The sequence below is a fragment of the Columba livia genome, chromosome 2 (assembly GCF_036013475.1).
Source record: "Columba livia isolate bColLiv1 breed racing homer chromosome 2, bColLiv1.pat.W.v2, whole genome shotgun sequence".
NCBI classification, from domain to species: Eukaryota; Metazoa; Chordata; class Aves; order Columbiformes; family Columbidae; genus Columba; species Columba livia.
In genome coordinates, this window is record NC_088603.1 from 131,592,592 (window position 1) to 131,616,367 (window position 23,776).

At 41.3% G+C, this 23,776-nt stretch overlaps 1 protein-coding gene across 1 annotated transcript; it reads right to left on the reverse strand.

Moving 5' to 3' along the window:
• Positions 1 to 1,993: 1,993 nt before the first annotated feature.
• Positions 1,994 to 14,202, reverse strand: IL7 (interleukin 7). Its single transcript, XM_065053849.1, has 5 exons — positions 13,994 to 14,202; positions 10,463 to 10,605; positions 5,563 to 5,649; positions 4,603 to 4,755; positions 1,994 to 3,136 (listed from the first exon to the last, which is right to left on the reverse strand). Exons 1-5 carry the CDS (start codon positions 14,001 to 14,003, stop codon positions 2,984 to 2,986), a joined length of 546 nt encoding a protein of 181 aa, XP_064909921.1. The 5' UTR covers positions 14,004 to 14,202; the 3' UTR covers positions 1,994 to 2,983.
• Between the last annotated feature and the right edge of the window lie 9,574 nt (positions 14,203 to 23,776).

The following is a 23,776-nucleotide window of genomic DNA, read 5'->3' on the forward strand; positions in this document are numbered from 1 at the left end:
CATTCGGGATGAAATTCATTTATGTGCCAAGGGTCTGCGAAATCTGTTGTCACTGCTGAGATTCTGTGAGATTCCTCATGCTGGCATCCTTGTTCTTCTAGTTCATCATGAACTGTTCCAATTATATAGCAGGAGAGAAAACAAACAACAAAAAGAACCCAACAAAAACCTCAGCAGCTGTTGAATGAAACCTGTCATAAAGCAAACATCTCTTTTTCTCAGCACAAAGCTGAAGAGATAGAACTGGAAGGAAACACATAGCCAGCCAGGAGAGGTTTACTCCTGCATCTTCATCTAAAGAACTACAGCTCTAAACATCTGTTTGGCGGTGTAAAGTAGGATCTGAGCATTCTCTTCCAGTGGCCTTCCTTTGTCTGGCTTCCTAAACACCAGAAATTCTTCGGTCTCATTATCAACCACAGAGCACCTAACTAATTTTTACTGTTAGAAATGCAAGTGGTCTTGCTCACAGAGGTTAGTCACCCCTTTCTGCTTTCTCAGCAGCAACAGTACTAAAGTTAATTTTGATATTTTAAATACCTAAACTGTTTTCCCTTGACACCTTCCCATAAATTTCTTTTATTTCTAAATTATGGGTTTGACCTCCTTGTATTCCTTCTTTGCTGTGACCAAATAAATAAATATAGAAATTGAAGTGGCAGGGTGGTAGGCATGGTGGTGATACCCTGCAAGGTTTTCATCTCTACGCCCATTCCTCAGAGCAGTTTATTGCTATCACATTTCTGATTTCAAGAGAGACCGAAGAAGGTTCTTGAATGGAAGAAACAAATCACAGAACACAAGTCACTGCATTTAGCAGTTAGTCTTTGCATGCATGTGGTGACTCAGGAAATTTGGCAACACAAATCAGGCAGGATTTTTATTAAGAGATGCAATTGGCGGGGGGGAAGCGGAATACAATTTCATAATCACTCGATTTGAATTTCTTGTCTGGATCTAAGCTTGGTCTTTTTAGCAGGACAGGCCTGAAACTCCTTGATTTGCCTCAAGATTTAAGTCATGGGCTGCTGCTTAAGTCATTTATGCTGACTGAAATTCCAGTTTTCTAATAGCTAATATTGCATTTGTTGTGTGCTTTTAATTCCCACTGATCTTTTCTTGATAAGTGGTTATTAGCAAATAAACCTTGGCTTTAAACTGTTCCTGAGTTTCCAAACAAAAGCAACTGTTCTTCAGTCTCTGAAACAATTCCTCAGTCTCCTGGGACTTTTTCAGTAGAAGGGATTTCCAGAGAAGCCCTTACAATAGCAGTTACATTCTCTGATCTGCAGTATGATATTGGGAAATCTGTTTCCTGTTATGTAAAAGAGTTATGGGTTGGGTTTGGGTTTGTTGTTTTGTTTTCTGTGTTTGGAGTTAAAGTTGCAATCTCTTGCATCAAGAGCTAAAAAGAATATGTGAGAGTCTCAGTCACAGTTTTACAAAGATACTACTCCTACCTCGAGAAGCTTCTTCACCATAAATAGATGATGTGTTGAAGGGACTGTATTCCAGGAAAGCGTAACGCTATGTTTACTTTGCTCTCAACCTCTTCTCTCACCATTAGCAGTAGGGCACGCCAGGTTTCATGGATTCAGTACAGTGATCCTAGCCCAGTCAAAGGAGATCTGTGCAGTTCTTTGAAGCACATCCCACCATTTTTTCAGGTCTTTGCTCTGAATACAAACAATTTTTCAGAGTAGTTCCACAGAAAATTTAGCATAGATACAACAATGTGTGTTGCCTTACTCTGAACCAGGAAACAACAGGCTTGCTTAACTAAAAATTTCCTGAAGTATTTAGTTCAAGGCAGATTCCTGGTATGGAAATACTTACCTCAACTGGTGAGGTTATGAGCAACTAAGAAACGGGTATTTTATAATGGGAAGTCCCAAGCAGCTGGAGGTTATATTACCAGCTGTGCTTTTAATGACTATGAAAAAAGGCTAAAAAAGGAGTAATGACAACCAAAAAGTCAGCAACCCAATTCCATAGGAGACAAATATTTTATTACCAAAGGAGTTATAATATCAAAGTAAGAAACTGTAAAAGAGTTATAAACAACTATAAAAATACTTCTATTTATCCAAAATTAAATATGAACACTTTATTAGTTAAATGCCAATATATTATTCTCTGAAAATATTCACACATTTTATGTCACGTTTGTCTAACATGTTAAACACGTTATGTAAAATAATTGCATATAAGAAATCACAATCTGAAGGCAAGAAATTCTAGCTCCTCCTGCAGCGAACTTCGTGATAACCAAACCCATAAGGCTGGTGCTGCTTCCAGTCAGCTGAACAAACTTGCATTCAGGCATCTCCTTTCTCGCTTTCCGTAGGTCTCACTGTCTTGCCAGTAGACGTGTGCTACATCTCTCAAAAGTCGGTACCCTTCTTAAGTTTTTCAAAAAGTTAACCTTTTCTCCGTTTTTCCAAACATTAATCGGTTTGCAGACCCATTAGATACCCATGCTGACAACATTATTGCATCAGCAGAACAGACCAAGACGTGCTGTTTGTTTGGTAAATTGTTCCTTTTGGTCCTTGATGCATTTTATATAGATGTAAGGAAACCAGCTACTTTTCCATACTGTTTTCTTCACCTGCAGCTTCTAAGGAGGTTTTATAAATTGCAGTAGGTGTGTAAATAGATTGCTTTTGTATGACGTTATAATGTAGTTACTCAAAAGATCAGAAAATTCAAAGCCGTTTCCAGAGCACGAAGGTGGAACACAGCCCTCTGCAGAGTCCTTTGTTTCAAACACTGGTCCTTTATTTCCACTTCTTGGACTTCAGCAGCTTGGTTTAGCCGTTTCTGCTCATTCCATCTCCAGGAAGAAGACATGGTAGCTTTCCATCAGAATTCTGGCATAAAGTGTTCAATATAAGCGAGCAGAGTTACTCGAAGAATGCATGTAGAATGCAAAGATACCAGATAATGCCACTTAGGAAAAAAAAGCAGGATTCGCCTGGAATCACCTGGAAATTATTTTTTCAAATTTATTCCAGCAGGATCGAAGGCTAGATGTATTTTCTTTCAGTTCACAAAATTCTTGGTTACATTTCTTTTTGGACTGTTCACCTGTTTCTGTATCTTCTTTATTATGTGTATTTAGCTGTGTGCAAACCTGAAAAAGAAGAGTTTGTATTGTTAATTGAGAAGTGCTTATTCTTATCATATAGACATCTTTTAAAACAAACTGATTCCATTACATCTCAATAAATAATAGAGATATCTTACATGGTAATTAAGCCAGAAAGCTGGGCTACTCATGAAACGTGCCGTGGTGGAACACAGCCTGTGTCATTCTGATGCCCTCACTCTAAGTACAGCCCTGATTGCCCCCTGCCCACGGAACTGGGAGAATGTGGCTTTAACACAGAGCAAATGTGGGTGGCCGGAACCAGTGTGTGCAACTGAGAACATGTACATCCTCTGTCAGTGGTTTAAAATTTATCCTCCATTATTTGAAGGACTGGAAAAGTAAAGTCAGTTAAATCATGAGCCAAACCTCAAAAGATACGAATACATGTGTGGTACCTTGAGGCTGGTGGAACAGGACAGACCTGTTCCCAGAGGTTGGTGCTGTGGCCTGGTGTTCATGATCCCACTCGGAGACAAGATGACTGTAGTTCTTGTCCATATTCAATGACTGTTCATGGTTTTTACCAAATGACTTTAATTGGTCTTTAAATAAAACCAGGCATCCAGGAGGTTAGGCGTTTCAAGGGTGACACACTTTGAGTTCTATGACATAACTGGGACACTGTTCATGGTAAGGCAAACGTTGGATTCACCACAGGTGGCTAAGCAAAATACAGACACCAACATTACTGTGAAGATCTGGTCCTAGATTATAAGAGTTTCTCCATTTCAAGGAAAAAAATAATGAGTTAAATGCAGCCTTCAATCTAACTATGTAAGCCAATCATAAAGAATTATATCCTGTGGTGCCTGTGGGGAGGCTTTTTGATGTTGGTCAATAATTTTGTGTTCAGTAAGTAACTGTGATCCACACTTAAAAGAATGTTCTTCCTTTGCTATGGTAGTCTCTAAATCATTGCACCAAATTTGAGTGACATATCAAAGAGCAGATTTTGCCGATGACTACAAATGCAAATATTTAACTGTTCTTGTTGAGTTTGAGATATGGTAGTTAAAATAAAGATCAAGGATCAACTGGTTAAGGAAAAAAGAGGAACAACTAATTATTTGTTGAAACAAATTTAAACATTGATGCTAGGGTATAATCCCAGTAGGAAGTAAAAGATATGCTTTTATATACTAGAGAAGTTCAAGGCCTTCTTTGCACAAGTGTGGTCTTTGTCTCTCACAGGAGAATGAATTAAAGTATCTCAGTATTGAAACAGGGCGTAAATTTTCATTATAGACTTCATAATCATTGACTTAGTCTTTGCAATGGGCTTAAAGTCTTATATCAAGACATACGCTATGCAGAGCAAAATTCATCATGCATTTAATGTGTGCACGATAATTGCACCTTTGAGAGGTAGATATAAATGTCTGCACTGAAAGGCCCTAAGGAATGAGCCACCTATTTCCAATAAACTGTAAACCATCATTGCTACTCACCTTTTCTTTTTTATGTCTTTCACATTTGCACTGTAGGACCTGTAATGTCCCACATGAGACTAGTGCTGCTTTCCATCTGAAGTCTTTGCTGATTTTTTGCTTATGAAAGAACCTGAGCATGTTACATGCCATACTCTGTAGTGATTCTATTTCCTGTAAAGAGAGCAGGAAAAATATGTCCTGAAAAGTCTATGTACCATTCATACATTATAACATTGGTTTGTTTTTAAGAAAAAGCTCCATCAGTTAACATTAGTTTATTTTGCTTTCATAGTGTCAGGCTTTTCCAATAAAACATGACCAATCTGACATACCTGCCATCTATTCAAAATGTTTAAAGTATCAGTTTGTAGTAATAATAATAATAATAATAATAATAATAATAATAATAATTAATAATAATGTAGGGGTGTTAAGGAGAAATTGTAGCCAAAACAAAATCGCCTGATGTAGTTAGGAGAACAGTGAATGATGTTTGGAGTTGGTCCTTTTATCAAGTGGTGACAAAATTTGCAGCAGCAGCTGAAAATTGTGCTTTCCATCATTTGAGATCTGCCCAAACTATTACTTCTAAAGCATTCAGTTCTGAAGTGAAAAGCTTAGCTAATATGTTTGCTGTTGAAAAATTAAAACAGATGTTAGGAAATACTTATGTTTATTTCCATTGGCAAAATCAAATAAGTTTTCTGTACTATTTTGGGTAAGAATATAAAATAATATTTATAGTAGGGAAAAATAAAGCACTTAAGCACTTCTTAGATATGGAATTGCTTAATATTTTAATTTTTAAAATATCAACTTATTTGACAAACTGTATGATTCCAAATTCAAAATAGGAACAACCCTGAATATCATTATTTGACTATTAAAAGACAATTTTATTCTCTGTCACAATAGATTGGACTGTACAAACAACCCGTTTGTTTTCTCTAAAGTAAATATTGAGAAGTTAGATTTTACCTGAGTATCATTGCAGAAAAACATTTTGGTATTTTCATGTTTTTTATTCTTGCAGCACCTGTCACGATACTCTGCAGACATATTTACCTGTAAAATATAATATATTTAATCATGGAAGTACTTTTAATCAAGTGAGCCAAGTTTCTCACTAACAGCTGATTATGTCAACAATAAGTTGTTCTGTAGGATCTCCTGAGGTATAGCAGGGTTAGTGTAAAATTCTGAGCTTTCATAGAATCATTTTGGTTGGAAAGGACATTTAAGATCATTGAGCCCAACACTGCCAAGTCCACTACTAAACTATGTCCCTAAGCACCATGTCTACACATCTTTTAAACACCTCCAGGGATGGTGACTCAACCATTTCCCTGGGCTTGTTCCAATGCTTGACAACCCTTTCCGGGAAGACATTTTTCCCAATATCCAATCTAAACCTCCCCTGGGACAACTCGAGGCCATTTCCTCTCATCCTATTGCTTGTTACTTGGGAGAAGAGACCAACACCCTCCATGCTACAACCTCCTTTCAGGTAGTTCCAGACAGCGATAAGGTTTCCCTGGCCTCCTCTCCTCCAAGCTCAACAGCCCCAGTTCCCTCAGTGGCTCCTCATAAGACTTGCACTCCAGACCCTTCACCAGGTTTGTTGCTCTTCTTTGGACACACCCCAGCACCTGAATGTCCAGATATGATTTCTAAAGGTATTCACAGGATCACACAGAATCACAGAATGATTAAGGTTGAAAGGGACCTCTGGAGGTCATCTGGTCTAAACCTCTGCTCAATCAAGCAGGGCCAGTTCAGATGGCTTTTAAATATCTCCAAGGATGGACACTCCACAACATCACTGGCCAACCTGTGTCAGTGCTCAGTCATCCTCACAGTGAAAAACTGTTTCCCAATGTTCAGAGGGAAACTCTTGCGTTTCAGTTTGTGCCCATTGCCTCCGGTCCTGTCACCGAGCACCACTGAGGAGATCCTGGCTCTGCCCTCTTTGTATCCTCCCTTCAGGTGTTTACAGAATCACAGAATCACAGAATCACAGAATCACAGAATCGACTGGGTTGGAAGAGACCTCAGAGATCATCGAGTCCAACCCTTGGTCCAACTCTAGTCCGTTTATAGACATTGATGAGATTCCCCTGAGACTTTTCTTCTTCAGGCTGAACAGTCCCAGCTCTCTCAGTCTTCCTTGTTTGGATGGATGCTCCAGGGCCTTTATCATCTTCGTGGCCCTTTGTTGGACTCTATCCAACAACTCATAACTCTCTTGTACTGGGGAGCCCAGAACTGGACATAAATCTTTTCATTTTAAATCTCCATATTCTATCAAATTACTTGGTTCTTTGTATGTACATTTTAAAACATACAAGAATATTTAAATCTTACATAGATATAAAATACAATATTTGCCAACATTTGTCTCAATAAATGCATGCCCCACTCATCTAAAGAGACTGTAGCTCTCACTTTTCATATGCACTAACAGAAGGTGTTCTAAGCAATACATCTTGCTCCCTTTGTGTGACCATAATATTTTACTCATTGTTTATTCTCTTTTTTTTCTTCTACTTTCATGCTTATCATTAAGATGACAACTGAACCCAACTCAACAAAATTCCTTCAATTTCTTCTTCAGCCTGTATCCAGATAACCTAATACAACCATAAGGGCTTTTAAAAAGGCAGCTTTTGACAATACTATATTAGCTCTCCTCACTTAGAGATGCATGTGAACACATCAGACAATGGAATTCTTAAAGTTTTTCTGCTTGTACCATAAGAGAATAAAGTTTTGCTGCAGTCACACAGCACCAAGACTTATAAATAAATAAATAAATAGTCACTCTAAAACCTGTATATCTGTGACTTAATTTGCTAACTCCTAAGGGATTTACCCATTCTCACTGACTTTCTCAGATCATCATTAGTATAATGTACAGTAACAGTTTCTGAAGATAGTTTATTGGCTGTGACTAAGGGAAGTCCCAGCTTCAGAAAAGGCATTAGTGAAAATTCAAACTTATGGAGGTCTAGTATATAACACACTAGTCATCTCCATAACTGCCTCCAAATATCAGGATGAAGAACTGAAAGTTATTTACTTTGGCTCTGTAATTGGAGGAAAGTTCCTAGTGGACAGTTGATAAAATCCAAATGGCATTGTCCGTAGTATTTGCTGTTAAGTTATAGTGACACGAGTATACACTATTTTTACAAAGAGCATAAACTAATCTCTGAAACTGGGAAAAATAAAGACAGGAAAATAAAGAAAATTGCAGAGTAGTTGCTTGTGCATACCTATTCTAGGAAGGAACAGCTTCAGAGTTCACTAGATTGCCATTACTTTCACAAAGATTAGTTGATTAAGGTTTGCTTATTTATTTATTTAGGTAATAGTTTTAGTTCTCATACAGTCTCCTAAGAGAGTCTATCAGTGATAATATTTATTACAATAAAAAAAGATAAAGACTTTTCAAATGTATCTGGATGATTGGCATTGCTCTGCTGAAATCCTTGATGGCACCCTGGGGCACCAAGAGCATCAAGCTGCAGCCTGCAGTCAGGGAGAGCAGAGGCATTGCCACCTCCAGCCCAGGACGTCCATCCGGCTTCCCCGGCCCTGCAGCTCCAGCAGAGCTGGGATGTGCCTCATGGCTCCCCACTACGGGAAGATGGCAGGATCTGTTGCCCAGAGGCAGTTACTCCTGTAATTTCAGGTAGCGAAACCCTAGAACAGGTTGCCCAGAGAGGTGGTAGATGCCCCGTCCCTGGAGACATTGAAGGCCAGGCTGGATGGGGCTCTGAGCAACCTGATCTAGTTGAAGATCACAGTATCACAGTATGTTTGGGATTGGAAGGGACCTCAAAAGATCATCTAGTCCAATCCCCCTGCTGGAGCAGGAACACCTAGGTGAGGTCGCACAGGAACATGTCCAGGTGGGTACTGAATGTCTCCAGAGAAGGAGACTCCACAACCCCCCTGGGCAGCCTGTTCCAGTGCTCTGTCACCCTCACTGAGAAGTTTTTTTCTCAAATTTAAGTGGAACCTCTTGTGTTCCAGCTTGATTCCATTACCCCTTGTCCTATCATTGTTTGCCACCTAGAAGAGCCTGGCTCCATCCTTGTGGCACTCACCCTTTACATATTTATAAGCATTAATAAGGTCACTCCTCAGGCTCCTCTTCTCCAAACTAAAGAGATTCAGCTCCCTCAGCCTTTCTTCACAAGGGAGGTGCTCCACTCCCTTAATCATCTTTGTTGCCCTACGCTGGACCCTCTCCAGCAGTTCCCTGTCCTTCTTGAACTGAGGGGCCCAGAACTGGACACAATATTCCAGGTGTGGTCTCACCAGGGCAGAGTAGAGGGGAAGGAGAACCTCTCTGACCTACTAACCACTCCCCTTCTAATACATCCCAGGATGTCATTGGCCTTCCTGGCCACAAGGGCACAGTGCTGGCTCATGGTGATCCTGCTGTCCATCGGGACCCCAGGTCCCTTTCCCCTATGCTGCTCTCTAATAGGTCATTCCCCAACTGGTCATTGCAGAGGGGTTGGACTAGATGACCTCTGAAGGTCCCTTCCAAACCAAACTATTCTATGATTCATACTGTTTTCTCTTGTAGGTCAGCTATCTGATAATACCTGTTCACCAACAGGTTTTGTTTTGTTTTGTTCTCTACGAAACACTTGTCTTTGTCAGAAATAAGATGACAAAGTAAAGGAGCTGCTTCTCCCTTCTAATATGGCCACTAATATTTTCTCCAGCTTTGGTGCCTTGTTCAGAATAAGGTCATTTATCTATGGATAAGTGCCTTTCTCACTTCATGATCTCAAGAAACACAACATAATCAGAATGTTTTTGAAGATCAAATTATCATTTCCTGACCATAAAGTATTTAGTTTCCAGATGAGGGCTGATGTGTCTTAGTAGGGAAAAGTTGTAAAACACTGGCATAATGATCTGAAGGATGGTGGTGGATTGTAAGTGTGAAGAAATACAATGGCTCCTGATTTCACCTTTGGAAAAGCACTGTATATCACTCGTATTTCATGCAAATAGGTCTTGATTTAAGACTGCAACAGAATGGTGAGTTCTTGTTTAGTGACAAATGGTCAGAAAAATCCCGTTTTCGTAGAAATGCCTCTGGTAACCCAGTTTTAGAAAGCGCTCTCTGCCATGGAAGTGCTCTTGGCAGATGAATTTAATTGTTAATAATTCATGATGAAGAGTTGTAAGGTAGGTTTTGAGCATGGATTTGTAAACTGTTAAGATACTTTTTTGCAAAGCTGTAATAAATCTGGATGATAAAGCCATAATGGAGGAGATTTACAATGGTCAAAGTTACATTTTTCTACACTGACATCTAGAAAAGTTGATTCTGTGTGGGCTAAACAAGATAAATTAACAAGTACTACACAAAGACACTTTTATTGTATGAATTTTGTGCCTCTGCATTTATATTCAGTGGACAACACAAAACTTTGGTCAAGAAGTTTACAATCAGTAAAAAAAAAATTACAGGTTGTATAATGCTTTCTTCTCTTGTTAAAGAAATGTAACAGAAGTAGCCATTAAATTACTTCAGAAAAGAGTACTCTTTAATGTAATATTATACTATTTAGGGCCTAATGGTTCATGTGTCTAACTACATGGTGTGCAGGCAAAAACATCTGCATCACAGTATTTGTACGTGCAAATAGGCAGCATCCACACATTTCAGAGATTTTAAAGAGACTGAATTGTTGCAAGCCCTCAAGTAAAGCCACCATTCCAGGATAATGTCTGATTTAAAACTGGTCTTGTATTGTGTGTTAACATTAGAGCTTTTTTTTTTTAATTACTATTTCCTATAATCTAAAAATGATCAACATTTTTAGAAAGCCCAAGAGCTATTACCTACCAGCTCATTGATGTCGTAGCTTAGTATATTCTCATACTTCACACGGATTTCAGTTGTTTTATTTCCCATTGCACAACTAGATGAATTCACTGGAGACAGAACAAGGAGCAGGGGCACAACCCAAAAGATAGATCTAAAAAAAGCTGGATTACAACAAGAGCGGTTAAGTACATATTAAATGCCATAGAGTGTTAACCAATACATTCTGTAATGTGTTTACATATTTTAAAAGGGATCTTTATGCAACCAAATGATCTGTGCCTTGAGGGAAGGATTCAGATCGAGATTAAGACACTATTTGGGTGTCTAAACTCCCTCATACTCAAGGATGATTTAGCCAGCATGGTTAATAGCCTACAGCTATTGAGCTGACCAGGTACTTGGTGTCTGCTTGGGCTGAATTCATCTCCAGGCTTCACTGCAAGCACTGACAAAGTCTCTCTATTGACCATAATTGGTTCATAATCATCTAATACACATGCAAACAATTAAGTGTCTTAGTCAGGTATCTGTCGACATTGAAGTGTCTTAATCTGCAGCTGAATCCCATCCTAATCACCAATTTTTCTTATGACAGAAAAAAATCTACAAATGCCCATGAACACATCTTTACATCAAAAGTGTGTTTAAATATATTTTTGGGCTGACCAAATAGACAAATCCATACCAGTGGCCATAACATCAGTTAAGGCGGCAATACATGCTCTCTGCAAGATTTCAGCAATCTTTTGGAGGAAATCTCACTGCCCCTCACTTTATTTTTCCCTTTAGTGGACCATCTTGCTTTGCTCAGCCCCCTGATCTGCTGTCCTTGCATGACTTCCACGAAAATATGAGTTCTGTGAGGATGGACAGAGAGAAAAGACCAAAATATCAGAGGAGCCTGAAGGGACTGACAGGATAACTAGAGGCTGCAGGTGACTGGCCTGATACTGGGAACAAGGGAGACTGGGTACGGAATGATATCAGGATTAGAAAGCTCATAACCGGACTCTGGCCTACAGCTAGACTGGCTAGGATGATGCTTAAATTGAAGGTTTTAGAAAACAACAACAAAAACAGAGCTAGAAATTTAGTTTGGAAGATTAACAAAGATCACAGCAGGTTCCCAGACTAGTATGAGCTGTTTCTACCCATCTCTGTTACTCAATAAGAGCAACAACTGCATACAGAGTAATTGGGGTTGCAGCGGGAAGGGCAGAAGGGATGCCCTGACCCCAGCTGCTATTTTCCATCTTCTCCATTGAGGATGAGAGCATTGTCTACAGCCAATACAACACTTGGACATGGGTGTCTCTGGGCTTGGAATCACTAGTAAATCCCAGCTGCAGAGAGAAATCTTGAATAACTAAGAAGAAAGCCATGGAACTTGACCATAATCTTTACTAAACCACCCAACCTCCATGATGCAAGAACTGCTGTCACACACATCTGCCATTCATAGAAACACAGTCCCTCGCAGCCCATCCCAGCTGACTCCCACCACACACTGCTGCTTCAAAGCAGAATGCAAAACACTTTTCCTGACTATTAAAGCCTTTCTTTCTCATAGATTACTTGTGGACACACTATTATGTACACCTCTGTCCTAGAAACAGGACTGGATTTTTTTTACCTGTACAAGCTGAATTCCAAAATTATCCCTGTGGCAAACTGCTTGATAAACTATAATGGGAAATTCGATGGCCTGGAAACCAAATTTTCTAACCTTTTCTTATACTGATCAACAGAGGTCTATTCATACATCAAAAAAATCTAGCCTGGAGAGCTACATGGATCTTAAATGGATCCTACGTGTAATAAATATAAAAACTAGCTAAGGCAAATATATAATGATTTTCAAGCTCCAAAAGGATAACTGAACTCCACAGAGCTTTACTTTTGTAGGGCTCTATGCTAACTATATCTATGCCAAGAGAATTATCAATTTGTAGGACTGAGATTTAGTATTTTAAAAGAAGTTTACAAAAAATGCAAGAACTCAATTACAACACATTTTTCTAATATACCATTGCACCTCTTGGTTCCAGTGGGGGGAAAAAAAAAAAAAAAGAAAGAAAAATAACTGCAATGCTTGTTTCCAAGTAACAGTGATACAAGTGACTTGTATGTGCTGCTTCCAAGTTATGCTTCAAAAGACACAAATAATGATCTTCTACATTCAAAACAATCTGACAGATTCCATCACTTAAAACTTGGCTTGTCCAGCAACAAGTGGAGATAATAGGTAAAAACTGCAAAGTCACTTCTTTTATTTTGATGTTCTCTGTATCATACAGATTTTTTATTTTTTTTTAAATGAGGAAATTACAGAAGAAAAGCAGATAATTTTGAAAGAGATGTTGCATACTCATGACCCATTGCAGGATCACGATGAAACCTGTTCAGATGTTCCTAAATGAGTCCTTTGGAACACATTAGATGAGTGTCACAAAATGAGATCCTGGAGCTTTTGACTGAAAATTGAAAGAAATTTTCTTAAAGTTGGGTAACTTCAAAAGAAGTGAAATTGACTAAGCTAAATATGACCAGCGCTTCAAAAGAATGGGAGTGTGTATTACTGGTAATACCCCATCCTTTTGGTAAACTCCCAAAAAACTCATATCTGGAAAGCCCCAAAAAAATCTCCCAAAATAAAGCCAGGAAGAGGTAGTATTCCACTATTTCCAAATACAAAGAAGCCCTTTTTGTTTTTCTAATTAAAAAACCCCTCTTGTGCATTCAGCCTGCAAGTGGCACTCCAGGCGCGCCCCTGCCTGAGGCGGGTTCCCGGCCGGACCCCGCGGCTTCCCTGCAGCAGCCGGCTGCCTGCGGGACCCCCCGCCTCCCCCAAATCACTGCATCTCCGCGGACGGCACCCTCTGCCCCGCTGTCCCGGCCGCCCAGCCCGTCTCCGCAGCCCGCAATCCCCAAGGGGAGCGGTTAATAGCAGGATTTTCCCGCTCTGTAAAGGTGCGGCCAGGCGCTCCGCGGGTCACTCCTGCCGCCCGCCGGGCGAGGAGACCAGGCTGCGCCTGCCCGAGGGCGAAGCATCCCCGGAGCTGCCGAGCGGCACCTGCTCCGGACGCGCCCTGCGGGGCGGCAGGTGCCCGCGGTGCAACGCGGAGCAGCGCGGAGCAATGCAGAGTAATGCTTCCCCGCAGCTCCCCTGCCTCGGACCGCCCCGCTGCCCCCGCCACTCCCGGGCCCTGGTTCCCGGCAGCGGGCGGGATGGGAAACGGGCGCTTTTGCTTTCATTCTACGGGCAAAAGGAAAAAAAAGGCAAAACTGGGAATTTCCCCGACCGTCACCGCGGGTTTAAAAGGGCACCGGGCGGCACCCCGCCGCCACAGCAGGAGAAGCGGCGGGGCCGGGAACGCGGAGACAGCGGAGCCGGTAAGGAACCAACGCGGCTGGGGGTGCGGAGAGCCGCGGCGGAGCCGGAGCCCAGCCCAGCCCAGCCCAGCCCGGGCGCAGGTGGCGCGGGGCGTCCCGCGCGGCTCTGGACGCCGACCCTGCGGAGCGGCGCGGTGCGCAGTGCGTGCTCCTTACCATGGAACATGGTCCGCGGGGGGGTTGGCAGGGAGCTGCGCCGGCGGCTCCGCGGTCATGGTGGCGGCGCCCTCTCGCCCATGGTGTCCGCAGCCCGCGGAGCGCCGCGCAGGGGGGCAAGAGGAGCTGGAGCGGCCGGGCGGGATTCAGCAGCACCCCGCCGCCCGCCTGCCCTGGGGGGGCGCGGCGCTGTCAGAGGCGGCTGCGGGACGGCAGGGCTTGGCTTTTCCCATGGGGCTTCCGCCGCCGGCAGGTAGTTTCACTTTCTGCTCCGCCGACGGCCGCGGTGCTCCCCGCAGCGGCGCCGGGCTCCGCGGCCTCAGCGAGGCGAAGCGAACGCGGGCGGCAGGCCGGGCGCCAGGGGAGGAGGCATCCCCCCTCCGCCGCGGGAGAGGTTCGGCGGGCGTCCCGGGCCGAGCGGAGAAGACCGGCGGCGGGCAGCGCCTGGGACCGGGGCCGGGGCGCACTCGGGGGAGGGCGAGAGCGGCGAGCGCCGTCGGGATCCCCGCGGGCGGCCCGGAGCGGCTGTGGCGGGGCCGTGCTGTGCCGGCGGGGGTTACATAGAGCCCCGGCTACACGCCCAGTACCGTGTGCGCGGCCAGGGAGGGAAGGATGGACCTTGGCAGCGCGCGTGGAAAGAGCCGCTCATCCGCGGAGACGAAATCCTTAAAAAAATTAAAAAAGGGTGGAATTAAAAAAAAAAAAAAAAAGACACACGTGTTCTGGAGTCGCTCTTTTGGAGGAAAGAGACTTGGTTTGTGAGCTGCTCCGCAGTGCTCTATCGCTCGCTCAGTTGTCCCTGAGTGCGTCCCGGGAGGCGGGACTGCCAAGAGGGCTGCGTTTCTGGTCGAGGGTTACCCCAGGATGCTGGCACCAGATCAAAGGAGCAAGGTGGATAGCTTACTGCAGACCTCGCCCATCTACCCCTCCCCCCAGTAGCTCATCTTGAGAAATCTGAGGGGGTTAACAAGAGAAGACGGATGGCTCAGGAAGGTGTTTAAGTGTAGAGGAAGTTCAAGTTCTAAAAGACATAACTGTAGCCAGATTTTTTCTCTTTTTTTTTTGGTAAATTGAGAATGCGAAAGTTTATGCTTTGGTGAAAAGGCTTGGAATAAAATAAGGTATGAAATGTCTTTGTAGCAGCCCCTTGACATCCCCTCCTGCCTAATGTACTTTTTGAATGATGAGTTCTACATCACTTTTTCTGCTCTGCAGCAGCACAGAGAGCTGATTCCCTAGCCCCTCTCCCTTCTTTGTAAGGGATGGATACTGGGGTGTGAATATCAAGGAGCAAATACACAGACTTAGCAAAGGAGTAAACTGCTCAGCATGTTTTCCTCCTGTTCTCTCATCCTGGAATTGTGCCACTTCATTCACACGGGAGGAGGTACTTAGCCCTCTTTACTTGTCTCTGGACTACACTGTGCTTTGGATTGGGTATATATTTCTCATGAGTTTTTATTTGGAAAAAAATTTAATCAATCCTCTTCAGAAGTAATCTGATAACATTCAAGGGTGAGGGTGTTTTCCACCCCTTCAGCTTTGAGAAGGTTGACTTTTCGAACAATTTCACATCACTACTATACTGTTTAGGCAAGGGACAGTGATCAATATCAACACAGCTTTATACAAAGAGCAGGCACCTGCCTTTGCTTGTTCCCTTAATGTGTGCTGCGCTGGATGTGAGGGATGGCTCAGATCTTGAATTTGGACAAGGATTTTGCCTCGCTAATAGCTACATCATCTGGTTCTTAAATGTTTCTTAAGTTATCACCCTTATTTTAATTTGTTGCCTTCTCTTCACACTTCCTCCAAACATTGTCTGAAGATGCCCCTCTGTGAATATTTGAATTTTCTGGTGTGTGCAGGTCAGAGAATGCCATGGAACTCTTCTTTTTTAGGGGAAGAGTACCTAGTGTAATGCAAGCAAATTTATGACCAGCTGTTTCTAGAGTCCGGCACTTAGAAACTAGCAATTTCAAAACTCGGAGGCTTAGAAAAAGCTGCATTATAAATCGCCAGTCATGCAAAAACATATCCACAAGATCAATTTTCCTTCTAGGCAAGTACTGATTCAGATTTCTTGTGATAATACATATGTGCTCACAAAATCAGGTATTTTATACAGATGCTAGTAAATTGTCAGGGTGTAAAATATAAGGCAAGATGACTCTAGCTGCTTTGATTATGGTCGTTTTCTGTCTGTCTGAACCATCATAAAGACAGATTATCGTTTCAATTTCAGTTTTAAAAAATAGTAGGGTTCATGGCAGAAGTCAGGGTAGTAGCTTTACTCATTAATGGGAATGTGATTCTGAAAGGTGATGCTTGAGTGCCAATAGTTTTGCTCTTTTCTTTGTAGTGGCAGGGTCTTGTCAGCTGTTTTTAAGAAGAGGAAGAGTCTGTCTGTTGAATGTATGTGGAACTTTTGCTTTAGTCAAAGCGACAAATAGATACTGTGATCTGTACGTTGGCCCTAATCATGTATTTAGATCTCAGTCAATTCGTGTTATGTGACCTAACCTTGGACTGTGGCATACATGTACAATATAGATGTTATTTAATGTATTCATGTGTGGAGGGTGTTTAAATATGCAAGGTTTGGCAGTAACTTTTATATTCTGGATCATTAGATGCCCTTCATTTTTGAAGTATGTCCTTTAGTGATTTAGTAATGATTTTTTTTTCTGAAAAGCTTACCTGCAGAAAGATCAAGTGCAAGTCTTCAGAGGACTATGTTCAGCAGACACAATTGCCTATTTTTTAAAGAAAGAACAGAAACCAACCAGGTGAAATTTTAAAATAAATAATTTAAGACTGATTCTATGAATGTCACCTTAATAGCCCATTTTAATCAAGAACTGATGAAAGGAGCCTTGAAGGTATAAATGTTTAGTCCGAGACTTAGCTAATCTAAAGGACTGATACGGGTTTGCCCATTTCGAGAAATGCAGTTGGTGCTGAACTGTAAATAGCAAGCTCTCCCTCTGGAGTTGAATTAAGCTGTGATTTGACTGCGGCTATGGGTAAAAGCTTCACGGAAGGAACAAAACTGAAACATTTCTGCAGAATTTCTCAGGCGTTAAGTGTCCCACTTCTTTTTAATACCTTGACAATTTATAGGGCCGTCTGTTTTAACAAGAGATATGTTAGCTTTGCTATGTAAATAATTTGAGTAGGTAAAATTAAAAACAAGCAGCTTCTTGAAAGATGTAGTCTAATGCTGGGCATTAGTGCAAATATATGCAGTTTTCTCTTTCACATTGCTTTCAAAAATGATTTTTAAAACTGTAAAAGAAGGTATTGCAAATTGCATAGCTAACAGCTGAAAGGCACCAGTAATTTTATCTGCTCATGGATGAACATATTTGATGATCCCGTTCAGTACATTTTCCGAGGACAGTTTATCTAAATGAGTTCAAATTTAAAGATCCATTGTCTCCTGACTTCATCAAATTTATTCTTAGAAAAGTAGCTATTTTGGCATTACATATTAATCTCTACCAGGTTACCAGTATTCCTGGGTAGCTACTTGATTGCAAAGCACATGATTTCTTGTTAAGATTCAGTTCTCAAAAGACTAAGTACTTCTGGGAATGTCGCTGTCTTTCTGCAGCTGTTACTTGTCAGCTTGAAAAGACATTTTGCTTGTGACTTTAGATTTTACCGTCAGCTGGTTGCAAATATACGGTACCAGTAGTGAATGATCGTATTATTTGATAAAATTAGTTGAAAAGTTATAGATTTTTTATTTTATTTTTGGAGTAAAATGTATGTGTGGCAGTCGTCACAAACTGATGTAACTCAGAAAAGTGTGGCCACTGTTATTAATGTTGTTATTTTTAAGAATAAATGTGTTGGGTACTTAAATTACTCTCATCTAACTATGGTGGATGGGGAGAAGGAGAAACATATTTCCTCCTACCCACCCTCCAAAAAAATCCAAAACCATAAGAGGATCCCTGTTTAACTGGGATTTGGAGTTAAGTTTATTGTGCACCCAAAACTCGATACTCAGGTCTGGGAAGTTCTAATCTTCTGTTGTATTGAAGCAAGGGCAAAAGACCTAATTTTGTCATTGAACCAGACCACCCGTTTTGTTGAATTACTGCTGCTACTTTTTCTGCACACATTTGTCCTGTCATTGGGGCGTGTGCTGAAAAAAAACATGAACAGACTGATGAAGTGGTTTTTAATGCAGAATTACAGAATTATATCTTACATTCACTCAAATGTTAAGTATATATCTCTTGTGTGTGTGTGCGTGAGAGAGAGAGAGAGAGAAATTCAAGCTAATTTTCCCAGCTGAGGTTCAGAAAGAAAAAAGATGGTTTTAGAAAACCATTAAGATAAGAACTGTGGAAGTGTGGGAAGCTCACAGGAAATTTTTGTTGTCAAGCTGTGGAAAAAAATATTTCTTCAATAGAAAGTGGTAATTCTTTTATCTTCCTGTCTTGTACTACAGGAAGATGCCAATAAAGATTTTATCACAGTAACATGCCCCATAAAGGGATTTTGATAAACCACCTCTGGGAAGGGAGAGTTTCCTAAGAGCAGCACTACCGCTATTGAGGGGATGGTGTAAGGCAGTAGTAGTGGGAATCAGGATCCTCACTCCTGGCTTCCAGGAGCACTGCCCACATTCCCAGCCGTCCATCCATCCCAGAGCTTGGTCTCTAAGTCTGGCTTTGCCTGTGCTGGTCTGACAGTATGAGGAGGCTGGTACCTCTTTGGACTTCCAGCCTGCGGGTTATGATGCTCAACCCAAGGAGCAAGAAACATCCCCCTGCCAGCACCTTCTGGGCTCTCACTGCCCCTCCTGTTAAGCTCTTCTTCTTGATGTTGAATTATTGTATTTGAGGGTTGATTGCAGATAGGAAGCGGGGTGTTAGTTCAGCACACAGAGGAGAAGGCTCAATTTCAGAAATGCACATCTATCTTTAAATGAGGCAGAGCAGCCTCCACAATTTCTCCAAGAGCTTTGGTCCCCACTCACCCAGTGGTGGGCCAGACAGCAGGCAGGCATGGGGATCGCTGGGCATTGAGCGCAGGATACAACCCTCCTCCTTCTTTTCTTCCTCCTCCTCCCCCTCCTCTTCCTCCCAGCGATGCTGCAGGCCAGGCATTGGGCAGATGCCTGCAGAAGGGCCATGGGACACGACAACTATTCCTGGTTCCATTTGTTGGTGGCCAGGGTGTGCCCGCAACCCAGCCCTTACTGTGCCCGAGAGTCACACCAGCTGCTTGCCTCAGCTCCGTGGCAATGAGAGGCTTCAGCAGGGTTCTCCACTGCACCGAGTAGTGGCTTTTGAGCCGGTTGTTGTCTGATTTGGTGCCTCAGATGAGGTTCTTTTGTGTGGGAGACATGAATATTTCATCTGGGAGAAATTATGAAAATCCTGCATCTGCTTTAGTGAGCCACAGAAAAAAGAAGGGCTTGGGGGGCTTCTGTCAGTTTATTTATTTTTGCTTTTCCTACTTTAAAAAGTACTGTTTCAGGGAGCAGGGCGGAGATTTGGTGGCAGCAATGGTCTTTGCAGATATTCGCCCGTATTGAAATTATGAACATTTCATTGCATTTTAGGGTCTTGGAGGGTCATTTGGTTTTGGTCTTATGCATTTAAGAGTTTTTTCCAAAATGATAATCGATTACATTTTATGATTTGTGTGAACCTATGTGTCTTTTAGTGGTAGCTCTTTTTTTTTTACAAAGTTACAAATACAAGTACAAAAAGGAGTTTGTTGAACTTTTCTTTTTAATTTTCTCTCTTCTCCTTCATTGCTCATTATTTATCTTCAGAAAATGTGGTTGGTGAATAACAGCCACATCAAATTGTCCCGGAAATGTTACTCCACTTCTTTTTTCCTTTTTCTATTTTATCTTTTAATTTTTATTTATTAATTTATTTATTTTAAGAGAACTGGGACTCTTCCTCCTGGTTTCAAAAGCAGGCAGAGGTTCACCCTGGAATGTGACAGCAACTTTGGTGGATTAAAGGTTTAGGTGTCTTACTAAATTCATTGAAAGACCTTTCTTTTTCAATCTGAAAGTTTTTGGGTTTGTTTGGTTGGTTTTGCTTTTGTTTTTGTTGTTTTTCTTTTTTTGTAAAATCCCTTCTCTGAAAAAAATCCTTGTTTTACGAAAGGATATTCTGTGTCTTCCATGCATAAAAGAGTTGGCTAATTTCTCCAAGTGTGAAAACAAAATTGAATGTGATGAATTCTGTGAACTTCAGGGTTTTTAAATTTTGTTAACCATGTCTTCCCAGTCTTGACAACTTTTACTTGACTTTTTCGGTCCAGCAATGTGTCTAAACCTATGCACTTTAAAAAATCTTATGAATCTTATGAAATGCACTCCGAACTACTAAGGAGCTGCACTTATTACATGGTAGCAAACTATCTTGAAGAGGAAGACTGTTCTGAAAATCGATTTTTAAAAAAATCAATTGATACAAAGAAAGTGTTTAAAACAGAGATCATGTGTTTTAAATGTGGACTTTGTGGGCCTAATCCTGCAAGCATGTGCCTGATTAGCCCTGATTTCAGCACTCCTAACATACAGGCTTCTTTTTAAGCAAAAGATTCGTCAGCAGATTTGGAGCTCTGCTGAAAATAAAGCATCTCCACCTTGAGGTTTTGCGTTATTTCTGATATTTATTTTGCTGCTATGTGGAGTTACACTAAAATAATTTCAAACACATCTCTGTCTTTAAAGATCCCCATGATAAATGTGCCTTTCTCTCTTGTTTGCAGTGAGTGTGAGATGTGTGCCTGGTTAGAGCCGGGGAGGAGAGAGGGTTTAGAAGAAAGCAAAATTACCATTAGAATACAGTGTGCTAATGCAATTTATCCAATAAATATAACTTGGCAAATTAAAACAGTTGATGCATTATGAGACTTTAATTTGCTTTTTTACAGAGAAAGTATGCTTAAATATTACATTAATAGCAAATATTACATTACTTAGCAAATGTGTTTTATAGGAACAGTGTACAGGTACTGTGTGTTTTATCGTAACTATTTTAAAGGGCTGACTTTGAAGCAATCAATGGATACATGTGCTTGTTCTGTGGTGTTTGAGCCTTTTGGTGTCTTTGGTTTATGTTGCCTCCTTCAGCAGAGGTAACAATACTTGCTTTTGAAGATGGCAAGTGACCTGAGATGAAAATGTGTGAAGACTCATAAATTTTTTCCAACCTACAAAAATAGATCAAATAACAATGTAAACTCTAAAACTAAAAGGAAGAAATGAGTGAGTGGTCAATAGTAACTTTTTTACTGTTTTAAATTACATTCAGAAATTTTTCTCAAAATTTTCAAGTCACATTTTTAAAAATGATGGTGAAGGACCAAAGATAAGCATAGTTGTCCAGACTCTCTTTTCCTTGTGAAATAAATAACTTACGCTTTTTCTATGGATAAACAACATTTAATCCAATTCCTTGTATTCCTTAAACACGTGTTCATTAGAGCATAAGCAAAACAGCGCTGGGTGCGTGGGTAATTCACTCCGCCCAACATGCACACTTTTAACAATAAGAAGTGTGCTTAAATACAGTATGGTATTACATATTCATAATGACCCCAGAAAGGCATATACATATTCATGACCTTTCCTGCTTTTTATTAAAATGAGTCTCAGATAACCATTTACATATTCCCCTCCTTGACCCTCCCCTGTTGCGCCTGTGCAACGTCACTTGGTGAATTTGAGGAAGGGTCTTTAGGGGTCTTTGGATGAAGGCTCCTTCAGCTTCGTCACAGTGGACTTTTTACCTTTGGCTCATTAGAAGGAACTGGCTGGAATCCAAGCTACCAAACCAACTGGAACCAGACTGGTGCCTCCTTTTTGCTGTAAATCTTGGCTATCTTGTCACCTCATGGTTGCAGCTGGTGCTGTAAAACTTCTTATCTTGGCATTTAATGAAGTCCTGCCTTTTTTTTTTTTTTTAGCACAATTAGTTACATACAGCTCTAAACTAGATATTAATTATGTGGTTTAAAATGTTAGCTTGTTAGTAGGCCCTTATTATATAGTTGCTTAGCCCTTAAAATGTTAGTTCGCTCTATTAATATAACTTCCTAAACAAGTTTCATAACTTTTTACATAGAACTTAACCACCTTTCCCTTTTCCAAGTTCAGAGTCCGTGCCTCATTTGGTTATACCTGTAAACATTAAACATCTTAGCACGAATCACAACTGTATTTTTCACACTTGCACTGTAATGACTACTGGCTAATTAATCAGTCTTTAATAAGCTGTTGTAATTTCAGGAACTTATTCTAGAATACCCCGCTTTGCATTGAAGATCCGAGTCTCTTTCAAGGTAGATTCCTACTAAAAAGACATTTAATTTTGAAGGATCAACAGCAATGGCAGATAAAGCTAATGAAGGTTAGTAAATCAATAGAAAAACTTTCCTGACTCAGCAGTTTGTAGCCCCTTCCTCTCAAGAAGTATTGAAGAAATGTACTGTACATCTCTTATTTCTTAGCCCTGGCTTATTTGCTTGATTTCTGGGCCATCCTGTTATGGAAGGAAAAATAACTTATTACTAATTCACAGGCTGTTTCCCAGACAGAGTTCCATTTTGCCACCTGTTTTATTTGATGTGTTTTTATATGGGTACTGAGAAGCTGTGGCATTTTCAGTGTGTGTCACACCCAGTGTTGTCTGTTATCTTTTCTGACCCAGATGATACAATTTAGTGCCTTTTTTCTGTGTATGGTTAAGATTAGGGCACAACTGTGAGCAAGGCAGCTGAAGATGTTTCTAGGTAAGACTGTGTGACTGGGACATTTAAGGACCTGAATGGGGGTTGCAGTAGGGGGACATGGGACTCTTTGGGAGTGCTAGTCCATTACTGGCAACCTGGATCCCTAAATTAAGAGTGGTTTTATAAAGTGGTAGAACTGCCACAACTTCTTCCATGGAGGCAGACTCTTGCAGACATCATGGCATCATATACGGTGTCTTCATTTGCTTCTGAGGGGCACCCTAGAAAGTGATCCCTGTGCCATGGTGTCTTCACATTTCTCTTATGATCCCTTAGGGCACTTCTGGTACTGCTGATGCACCCATACTTGGGGTTCCCCTGGGAAAAATACCAGTCTCAAATCCATGTGGCATCCTTCTCGGCCTTATCTTGCTTGCCCCAGTTCAGTATTCCTTGTCCCCTGCTCTGCTTGTAAGGGTCTTGTTTGAATGGAAACATTACCCAGTCATGCTCATAACACAGCTTGTGAACCTGGGCAAAAACTCTTCCCCAGTGCTTATTGGTGTATATACTAGTGGGTCAAAACCTCAAGGACTTGCTTACATGGGTTTGGATCTGGACAGGATCTTCTAGCAGCAGTTTCTGAGGCGTGAGTTAAAACTGCTGTAGCCTCCATTTCCCTGGCATGTAAGGCTCTCTTCCTCACTAGGAACAGCCTCTAGGCTATAATCAGAGCTCACTGCTGTCCTTAGTTTGGCAAGCAGAAGACTTGGGAACTTCCTGGGTTTGTGTGTTTTTAGGAAAAGAGGCTCTAGGAAGTGAGTGTCTAGGAGACAAGATAGAAAGTACTAAATGTTCTAATTCTAGTAAAAGGAAAAAAAAAATCTTTACTGTTGTATAAACCAAGGTACCTTGGTTCTTAGCACTCAGAGATGATAAACAGAGAATGTACCCATAAAAAGTTGGAGTCAAGGTCTCAATGCAGTAGAGAATTCAGCTCCATGGCAGCTAGTGACTACGGACCCCTCAACAGCAGCAGCCTCTCCTGTGGCCTCACCATAG

Bases quoted from the DNA above. Each gene is read 5' to 3' on its own strand.
- IL7 (XM_065053849.1), bottom strand. The intron at 4,756-5,562 runs GTAAAATCTAAC...CTCTCTTTACAG, and splicing joins TTTTCTGCAATGATACTCAG to GAAATAGAATCACTACAGAG. The intron at 3,137-4,602 runs GTGAGTAGCAAT...CTTCTTTTTCAG, and splicing joins AAAGACATAAAAAAGAAAAG to GTTTGCACACAGCTAAATAC.